We start from the raw sequence: 11,197 nt of genomic DNA on the forward strand, positions 1-11,197 counted from the left end.
ATCTTTGTTGTTTACTTTTTTTTTTCTCAACGGCTTGAGGTCGGAACTGGGAGAACCCAAGAAGCATGTGTCTGACTTCCCACCTTCCTCGAATGCAGCATTAGTTTCCTGATTTGTTTCAGTCTTTGTCGCATCGTTGTTGCTGCCACCTTTCATGTAGTAGTGTTAGTTTTATTTCCTTTTGTTTTGTTGTTACTTTTGATCTTTTTCGAACTTTCTTGTGTGTGTGTTTTTTTTAAACTTAGAGCACCATGTCTAGTGTTTTTATTAATACAAACAGTTGTTGTTTTTTGAGTGGGTTTTTTTTCTGTCCCTCTCACGACTATCCCATTTTGTCCACGGTGACCTGAAATGTGACAATAGTGTAAACAAAGATTAATCTCACATGAGATCAGTCTGCCTCTTTTTTTTTTTTAAAGAGCTCCTCATACACTACAGACTACACTACATAATAAACAATAAATAAGTTGTCTAGCGCCGGCTGTTACAAATCACTGTGAAGATGGCTGATAAAAAAAAAACGATGTCATGAGCTTCCTGACACCACACGCACTAAACACGCAAGCTTTTTCCCACGTAATAAGCCAACACTCGCTATCTCACTTTCTCTCTGAAACCATCACTGCTTAGCATCCTCACTCTCTTGGTCCATGAATCCTTTAGCCTGATGTTCCACACAGGAACAATCCAATCAGTCCATTCAACCTAAAGAGGGGATTCGAGTCACTGCTGCAGCAAGAGGTGAGTCCTTCATCATTGCTCATCTACATACGTACTCAACAAAACAGCTAGCGTTTGTCAAAACTGACCTGAATCGTGTCGTATTAGATTTTGCATGAGTATCTGAACCAAGAGTAAACTTCAAATGTATAGTGTTGTTTTATTTTACAATGTAGATTAGGAAGTTAGTAGTGAAATTAATTAACTCAGCATCACAAATGATTTTATATATATATGCTCTCTAAATTGTGTATGTCAAAAATGCAGGTTAGTTTGTTATACCTGACCTGGTTGCGTGTCCTCAACTCCCCAAGTAATTTCATCCCCTCCTTATGTGACAGTATTATGGCCTTTCAGGGTCGAGAAAGTGTTTTGGCAAAGTATTCCATTATAAAAGTTGTACTTCTTTATGTGAGGTGTCAGTAATAAGAGCCGCAAGAATAATGTTAAATACCTTGTCTGGCTTTACAAACTAAAGAGTCCAGCCAACAACACAATTTTGTATTTAACAACTCAATGTACCGTCTGACTTAATTAGATTGATTTTGGAAAAAGTCACATTGTTGCACACCTTGAGGTTTTCAAACAGCATATTACTGTAATTGTTTAGCAATGTTATTTCATTTAGAATGCTTATTTGCAAGAGTATTTCATTATCAAAGATTATTCTTTTACTAATGAACTAATAGTAAGGGAATGAAATGTGCCTGATTAGCTGTTGTTGCAGAAAAACAAATAACCCGTATTGCGCCTTTTCATCCCAGTCTGCGAATATATGATGTCAATTGTGTATAGGCAATAAATGTTCCCTGAAAACGGATCTGCAATAAAGAAATCAGCCAATGTGCTTTAACTGTAACTAATCATATGCATCACACAGTGTGATTCCCAACAAAGATTGTGTATGCTGTATTACAATGGAAAAGGAACAAATTCGTTATACGCCGATGGTTGTTAACATACTTTTAATGATGTGCTAAAAGACAAGAAAATCGACATCCTCGTGATTTCTTGCTTGACGTTGGCATTGCTGTTACACACACAGACTGGTTGACTGTTAATTCAAGGTCAAATAAAAGGGCAAAAAGTAGAGGATATTTTAGACTCGGTAAAACCAGGCCTAACTAGTAGCACAGGTGGTGTAACACAAATTTGGTGCATCTGATCAAGGTGCACAGCAGACAGATTCAAGGCAAGAAAACTCCACCCAAGTGCACTGTTAGGCTGCGCTTTGTGCTAGACTTGCACTGGAATGAAAATAGGGCCCACAGTCTTAAAATCACATATTTAAGATGGATGATTTTGTATGCAAACCTACACAAGCACTGACAGAGCAAACTCCAAATTGGATGGGCTGAGCAGTGATTTGAATGTACAAGCTCAGAACGGAGAATTTACTATATTTACTGTAAATATATATATATGTGTGTGTGTGTGTGTGTGTGTGTGCTTTTGAAGGATATTTAGGATACATGTTTCCTTTTGAATGTAATTTTGGATCACTACGAATAAACTGTCAATAACAGCAAGTTATGAGCACCTTCATTATTTACAGTATGATGGCAGTATGCCAGGTTCTTTTTTTTTTTTCTTTGTATAAAAAGAAAGCATCATTTGAAGATTATCTTATTTGGAAAGTATTACAGACCAAAACAATTTGCTGCAGGATCTGCTTGACCAGTCATGAGTCTAGGAAGGGTGTTAATTTGCCTACAGGGAAGATCCAAGTGTCTCATTACTGAGAAACAAGATGCGAACACAGAAGCTTTGTTTTACCAGCCACTGTATCCCATGGCCATCTTAAGCTTTTTCATCTTTCCTACCATCCAGAGAAAAAAATTTGAACAATGACAGTTTTATTTTTTATTTTTATGATATTGTCTTAATATAGCATCTCAGTAAGCTTCAACTCGCATAAAACAACCAAGTGAACTTCTTTCACCAAAACATGACATTTAACATTTGGGAACAACTATTTTTACCAATTCAGTAAAGATATTAAAGGGGTATAACTAAAAGTCACAGTTGCGCACGTAACATGGTTTCATGGTCATTTGGTCCAGGAAGGTAACAAACAAACTGCTAATGTTTTATGTGAACAGGAACAAAATGAATGACGTTAAAATGAATAATCAACTGCTTCAATATTTTCTTATACCAAAATTGCAACATTGATTTTTTTGTTTTCCTTTTTTGAAATGAAGGATACAGACAAGGGCAACAGTAACAGTTTGAACAGTGTGAATTATTATGCTATAAAACATTGTTATTGTAATGGCTGTTGTTATTGCCTTGGCTGCATCGGGGGAGCTCGAGGAAGGCTCTTTAAATGCAGCTGGAAGTTGCATTCATATCGCGCCGCTGTTATGTTTTTCTTTTTCTTTTTTTTTGCGTCACACTTATTGAAATGTTTCAAATTAGTTAAGCACGTCAAAATGTTGTAAGATAGCCTTTTGAGTTTTTGATTGTTATGATTTTAATGATGGGTAACTAACTTTGAGTGGAATTCAAGGAAAAATGATGTACTGCATAAAATATGGAGAGATAGATCCTGCCCGCCTGCAGGAGTTTGTAATCTGTTGGGTTGAGATCTGAGCACTGATAAAAATGAAGAATTGACCATTTCACCTTCAAAATGTCCTAATTTGCTTGCAGTAAATCATTTGTTTTAAAAAGGGGGGAACTCACACAAGTCACTAATATTCTTAAGTGTGGATAGAATGCAAAGCAACATGAATTCTGTGCATATACCATACATAGCTAAAATATGTCAGCTTTCAATTTAGTCTGTAGCAGAGAAAATGCACAAATTCAAATCGTACCTGAAATAACATTTTGACCTGCAGCCTGCAATAAAATGCCATCCTGACTTGAACGACAGTGATTTGGACCAGAGCTCCTACAGGGATGAACGTGTCTCTCGGGTCCTCCTACAAAGAGGAGATGTTCATGGGCAACTCCACTTTGCCGTACCTCTCCAACGTCAGCCTGCCAGACAAGGGCGGGACAAGCAAACCCGCAGCATGTGAGCAACTCCACATTGCAGTGGAGGTAAGTCCATGTGTTGGAACGTTACAGTTCAAGTTAATTTTGACACATTTGCAGGAAAATTTGGGTAGAAAACCAGTTATTAGGTACCGCTTACTATAATTGATATTCTTAGCAATACAAATATAATTCTCTTTTCTCTCTCTCTCTCTCTCTCTCTCTTTCAGCAGCATCTGACAATGTATGCAATATTCATTTACAGCTAGCTAGTAGGCACAGAAACAGAATTGCGCACATCAATTTTCCAAGTCATATAACATGTTTACAAGGCCATTAAAAAAAGAAAGATATATCGATGTCACATAGCAGGAGGCAATAACTTGTCTTTAGTCATAAATCGTAAATCCACTTTGTGATATTTTTTTTTTAAACTGACATGCTCCAATTTCTTCTCTTAGGTCTTTCTGACCCTGGGGATCATCTCCTTATTAGAGAACATCCTGGTTATTACGGCCATAGTGAAGAACAAGAACCTTCATTCCCCCATGTACTTCTTCGTCTGCAGGTAAGGACTCAACTTGAGCACAAAACCAAAACTTACACAGACCAGCCATATCATTTGCTAACAATGCAAATAATGCTCTGTTTACTTAAAACTTTTTGATAACTTCTGCTACCATTACTGCTATTAATTTTATTTTGGTAAATTTTCTTTAGGTTAATATTAATACAACTGCTCTTCAAGACGCCCGGCAATTTTGACTAACTAAAATATATGAAAAAGTGCACCCTAGGCATTTCTAAACCAAATTTTCCTGGAACCCCAGGAAAAGGACCGCAAGTGTTATTAACTCATTCACTGCCATTGACGATTATAAACGTCAAAAAATCATTTTAACCATTTCTATTAGTTTAACATTTTTTTTCTACTTTTGTTAACAAGAGTATGAAAACCTAGATTTTTTTTAATTGTACATTTAGAACAGATATAAAATTTGTGATTATTCGTGAGTTAACTAGTGAAGTCAAGCGATTAATTACGATTAAAAATTGTAATCGCCTGGCGCCCCTATTGTTTAATAATCATCTCGTCAGGTGATGATTAAAATTTTTAATTGTAATTAATCGCATGACTTCACTAGTTAACTCACGATTAATCACAAATTTTATATCTGTTCTAAAAGTGCAATAAAAAAATTCTAGGTTTTCATACTCTTGTTAATAAAAGTGGAAGAAAATGTTACACTAATAGAATAAGTTCGAATACATTTTTGATGTTTATAGCCGTCAATGGCAGTGAATGAGTTTAGGGGGGGATAATGGATAAAAAAAAAATAGGTGTGGCATGAGACATGATTATTTATGAAATTTTGCTCATTATTATCATTTTAAAGGAAGAATAGTTTTTAGTTTGTCTCCCACAAGTTGGGTTTAGTTTGACTAATGCTTAGCATACATTGTATTCTAAATTGTGTTGTACATCGTGTTATTTTTTTAAATTGTTATTTAAGCCTCACTTACTCTACAAGCGAGAGACATACAGAAAAAAATAATGTCTATTGATATTTACATTTTTTTCTGCCATGTTAAGTCATCAGAAATCATTCACATGATCAGTATTTTCAGAGAAAACTGAAAATATCATAATGAACATTTAATAGAAAACTGAAGTGAAGTGTGTATCGAACTGGTTGTCATTCCCATCGTCCACAGGAAGTAACTCTCACTTTGAAAAGGTTGGTGACTCCTGATCTCCACTGTCATTTGAAATGGTCAGTCAAAGGAAATTTTGAAAGTGCCTTGAAGCTACGGACCTAATTTGGCATAAAAGAAACCCTTGTAATGTACAAAAATAAGCATGTAATTTGTGTTCTGACAGAAAATTGGTTACATCTTGGAAGTTTGTATTCCCAGAAAGATGAACAAATAATGCTCTCCCTTGTAATGGCAACTTGAAAGCCGTGTGATGTAGAAGTTAAAATGTAGTTTTGGATTTTCTAGCATGACCGTAATATGTCTTTGGGTAGAGAAATAATGTCAAATATCCATATGCTAAACTGCATATTTTTTTAAACTTGCAATGGTAAATTCCTAATAATGTTATTTGTTCCCTAAATGTCTACTTAGTGATTGACAAACTGACCACTTCCATTAAAAACAAAAAAGTGTGAAAACAATATACCTTTTGTCATGAAACATAACAAACTCTCTTGGTTTTGCAGTTTGGCTGTAGCTGACATGTTAGTAAGCGTGTCCAACGCCTGGGAAACTGTCGTCATTTACATGCTCAACAACAGACAGCTGGTGGTGGAGGAGCACTTCCTCCGGCATATGGACAACGTTTTTGATTCCATGATCTGTATCTCCGTGGTGGCGTCAATGTGCAGCCTCGTGGCCATCGCTGTGGACAGGTAATCAGTCACCTTGTGAAACTTCAACTTCAGAAAAACAGTGGAGACAGTATTTCACAAAAGTGAGTACACCCCTCACCTTTCTGCAGATATTTAATTATATATTTTCACGAGACAACCATGAAGAAATGAGACTTACAGCTTATATAAGAGTGTAAATGTATTGTTCCCTCACAATAGCTCAAAAATACAGCCATCAAGAGCTAAAACCATGGCAACAAAGTGCATTTACTGTTAGAGGAACAACGAGAATTGAATTGAATTGAATTGAAGATGTAGTCAGCCTCGCACCCCCAATAGTGCGTCCGTGTGACAACATTTTAGTTGCAAAATCCTGTGACATCTTACCCCATATAGTGAGACAACTTAACCGAAGGTGCAGCAACATGTCAAATGTTCACACTCTTGCACAGTAAATTTTGTTTTAAATTTTACAATTTTACAATTTTACAATTTTACAATTTTACTATTTTACTATTTTAAAATTTTAAAATGTTACAGTTTTACTGTTTTAAATTTTTACAATTTTAATATTTTTAAATTTTTTACATTTTTTACAAATTCCACACTTGGAAGAGAGTAAAATAATGAGAATCAATTTTACTCAAACTATTTTTACTGTGTATGAGATAATTGGCCTATGACAAAATCTAGTAAAGTTTTTTCAAAATGAAGAAGGAATTGTTTTTGAGTAAATTTAACTAATTTATGTTTTTTTTTTTGTTTTTTTTAACTTACACAAGGGTTGAGGAACAAACTCCCGACCTTCAGCTTGGGAGACAGCCACTCTATCACCTGAGCGATGCCACTCCTACATGTTTGCTAATGTGCAAAAGGAGACCAAAACTCTTGGGGGTACGAAGATTCCAGCTGACGAGCTATACTAGCACACAGTAGGAGCGGCATGCCTCAGGGAGTAGATTGGCTGTCTCCCACCCTGAAGTTGTGGGGTTTGTTACTCAAACCTTGAGTAACTTTACTTTAAAAATAAATAAATAAAATAAAATAGTCCAATTTAAAATCTCTCCTTGCAACATGTACTTAGAATTTCAGAGTGAAAAACTCTTTAATAGGTTTTTCATGTGATAGGCATCATAAACACAAAAAATACTTTGAGTAAAATGTACTATTTTACTCTGAATATTTTACTCTCCTCCAAGTGTAAATTTTACTTTGTTTAGAGTGAGACCAAATAGACTCTGTTTAGAGTAAAATGCACTCTACAAAATGAACTGTGTGCTTATAACGCTGCACTGACACAAAATATAAAAATGATATGAAAACAAAATATATAACTAAGAATCTATGCTTTCATCTGATACACTTTTTGTTTATTGAAGCCAAGAAATATATATAAAAGTGTAAAAAGTGTGACATCAAGCCCTGGTCTCATTATAGGTGAAGGAGGTCCACAGTTCTCATGCAAAAAAGTTTTACTTCCCAAATCAGTGGTCACATTACGGAAGCGTATTGCATTCACCTGGGGAAAAAAAGTCCTGTTTTTCTGACAAATTTTTGGGGGGAGCTTTGTTTTTTGAGTATTTTTTTATGTTTATTTGATTTTTTGTGTTTGATTGTTTAAAAAAAATATATTTTTATATATTTTTATTTTTTATTTTTTTTCTGTTTTTCTGAGTAAATTTCCCCTGTTTTTTTAAAAGGGGTTTCCCTCAGAGATTAGAGAGCAAACCACAATACAGTATACAAATGAATTCCTTTATTGAAAGCCAGTAAGTAAACATGACCATGCGGGAAAGTGTCCGCTTCCGCTATTAGCGAGTCTGCAAGTCACTTGGAGTTTAAAAAAATAATAACTCCGAAAAACAGAAACCCAATTCTGTTTTTCTGAATAATTGTAATTTTTATTTTTTGGGAATATTTTTTTTTAATTTTTTTTAGAGTAATTATTCCTTCTGTTTAAAAATTTTTTTTATCTGCCTGTTTTGGGATTTGGGAAAAAAATTCAGTAAAACAGAAGAAAATATTCAGAAAACAGACAATTAAAAAAATACTCAAAAAAACAAAGCTCCCCCCAAAAATTAGTCAGAAAAACAAGAGTTGTTTGTTTGTTTTTTCAAGTGAATGCAATATGTTTCCGTATCACATGGACATGTTTTATTTGTGTTTTGTTTTTATCTGCAGGTATATAACTATCTTCTATGCACTGAGATACCACAACATTATGACCGTGAGGCGAGCTGGCTGCATCATTGGGGGAATCTGGACCTTCTGCACAGGCTGCGGGATTATCTTTATCATCTACTCCGATACCACCTCTGTCATCATCTGCCTTGTGGCCATGTTCTTCAGCATGCTGCTCATCATGGCATCCCTTTACAGCCACATGTTCATGCTGGCGCGTTCGCACGTCAAGCGCATCGCCGCTCTGTCCGGTTGCAACCCCATCCATCAGCGCACCAGCATGAAGGGCGCCATCACGCTGACCATTCTCCTGGGGATCTTCATCGTCTGCTGGGCTCCCTTCTTCCTCCATCTCATCCTTACGATTTCTTGCCCGCGGAACACCTACTGCGTGTGCTTCATGTCCCATTTTAACATGTACCTAATTCTTATCATGTGCAATTCTGTCATTGACCCGTTGATCTACGCCTTCAGGAGTCAGGAAATGAGGAAAACCTTTAAGGAGATATTCTGCTGTTTTAACCTAAGAAATTGCTACACCAGCATCTGTGCTATGACTGATAAGTGCTGAACAGCAGAACGTGAGCAATGAAATGGAATTCAACACCGGAACTTTATAAAAAGCCGACATAATAGCACATTTTGGAAGTTGATTCGTGACAAACGTTACATACATATATCATAGAAAATCATAGACAAACTAAAACAGTATACGTAAGAACAGTGTTTTAGGTGGAAAAAAATAAATGCCTGTATAAACTATTAAAAATAGCATATAAATCCAAATGTATGTACAGTATTTACATTTTACATAATATGGATTAATTGTTGGTTATATGGTAGAAACCACCAAGATTCACCAAGTCCAGATGCTGGTGTAATTTCCAGAGAAATACAGGAATGTTAACTGCATTACTTCTCAATGTTCACAGTGGTTAGAAAAATATTCATATGAACAATACATTTCATTGTCACAAGAAGAACCACAGGACACGTTGTTGTAAAAGCACACTAATTATATTTGAAGCTCACATTTATTTTTTAAAGAGATGAGTATACTGTAAGCCAGGGGTCACCAACCTTTCTTGAACTGAGAGATACTTTTTGACTAGCCTACTGATTAGAGGCTCTCTGTTATGAAGGTGGTCCAAAACTCTGTTTTTGGGCTCTGTTTTTGTAGACAGACAATCATGTGGAAAAACAGGTGCTAGCCTTCTTTAGCGTATTTGGGAATTCGGCAGACCGCGCCACATGCTGTTAGCGTTCCGGCATGTAGACTGCGCGCCTCCCCTGCCTTGAGTCGCTCCCATTGGCCAGGAAAAAAATTGGGCTGTGTTCACGCCCACAACGGTGCAAACGCACATTTCTAACTGAGCCTTTGCGAAAATACCAAAAGAAAGAAAACAAACTATGCGCACAGTTTGACCGCAATTTCTGCTCATCTTTTGTTGGGCATGAAAATAGGGCCTTCTGTTTGTTTTTTGCTCAGGCATTTAAATCGTTTTCAAAACCATCAATCACTTTTGGAACACCCCTTTTTCATTTGCAAAACCGATTCGTCGTGACTTTCTTTCTGTGAATAAATAACAATTCGACTTCATATTTTATTTTGAAATAGAATGTGGAAATGAACGATATTATAGGAATGGTTGTATATTTGGTACCTGGGCCTTCAGTTGGGACTTCATCCACATCTTCACACCAACATTAGCATTGCACACTTACAAGAAACCACTTTTGTTATTGTGTTTTCTGTTCACTGCAGCCGAATAATCTTCATTTTTATTCTCACACCGGTAATCATCTCATACTGCTGATACCACGTTTGTATATAAAAACTGTAAATACTAAGCTGAATTTTTACAACTTTATTTTATCTGTTATGAGCCTGTGTTTTTTCTGCATAACAATGAAAACAAAAATTGAACTAAAAAAAACAAAACACAATATGTTTTGGCTATATCGAACCCCAAAAAGTCATTTTTTCAGTTCAATATTCAAATAAACAGGCATCCTCCCTGAGCAAATATGTTGCTAAAAAATACACATTTGTTATGGCTTGTTCATGCACTCTATATGGAATTGTATGCAAGAAATAATTAAATGAACTTTATCATGCTAAATGAATGATTGCATTTTTATTTGACTACATGAAATTGAAATGTCCAAATGGTGAGCTCTTCCTGTATGACTATTATTACTGGCATGTAGTGTGGCCAAATGTGGAATGAATGAATGATTGTGGGACAGACTGCCTTGGCTACATTTCCTGCAAGGTCTACGGTGTGTTTTTGTTTTGTCATCCGCTTGGGTTACTGCGGATGAGCAGAGTCTCGATCCCACTCGCACCTAAAGCGCAGATAGGAAAGATGCCGGACTTCTTGCCTACTTGGCAACATCTGCCTGTTCCAGTGGTTTGATCGTCGTTTGTGTTGTATGTTATTTGTTTATTTTAGTGGCATCTTTCCTCTGCTGTGGCTCAGTCCATCTCTTTATGTTCAATCATTTCTCACTTTTTTTGGTCATTTGTGTCTGTTTGTCACTTCCTAGTTTTTAATGAAGCTCTTCCTTCGTGGTTCAAGATTGAGCACGTTCACCTCCACTGCATTTTCACTTGACATTCAGATTCCGATGTTGCCATGCACCATTTTGAGAAGGCACCTTTTTGAAATGAGTATTCGTGGTTTTATATTTTATGTCACAAAAGCTTTTTTATATTCACTTTAGATAGATTGATAGATGCATAGGTAATTTCATTTATCTCATGAGATAAATTGAATTATTACAGCAGTAATATATGTTACAGTAATATTTGTACAATTATTGGGAGGATTATTGACAGTATATACTGAACAAAAAAATATAAACATGATTTGAGCTCAAAGGTATACGTCTTTTGCTATGTAAAAAAAAAAAAAAAAAGCCTATTTGTCACA

General features: G+C 35.8%; 1 protein-coding gene across 2 annotated transcripts; it reads left to right on the forward strand.

Moving 5' to 3' along the window:
- The first annotated feature begins 603 nt into the window (after positions 1-603).
- mc5ra (melanocortin 5a receptor) lies at positions 604-10,384 on the forward strand. Of its 2 annotated transcripts, none has more exons than XM_086078508.1 (5): positions 604-741; positions 3,567-3,771; positions 4,167-4,273; positions 5,931-6,119; positions 8,262-10,384. In XM_086078508.1, exons 2-5 carry the CDS (start codon positions 3,628-3,630, stop codon positions 8,830-8,832), a joined length of 1,011 nt encoding a protein of 336 aa, XP_085934634.1. In that variant the 5' UTR covers positions 604-741; positions 3,567-3,627; the 3' UTR covers positions 8,833-10,384. The 2 variants fall into 2 exon arrangements, with proteins under 2 accessions (XP_085934634.1, XP_085934635.1); XM_086078509.1 differs by having other exon boundaries at positions 607-741; positions 3,602-3,771.
- Positions 10,385-11,197: the final 813 nt, after the last annotated feature.

This window comes from Leptonotus elevatus, chromosome 6, assembly GCF_054856555.1.
Source record: "Leptonotus elevatus isolate MCC_2025b chromosome 6, RoL_Lele_1.0, whole genome shotgun sequence".
Lineage (NCBI taxonomy): Eukaryota > Metazoa > Chordata > Actinopteri > Syngnathiformes > Syngnathidae > Leptonotus > Leptonotus elevatus.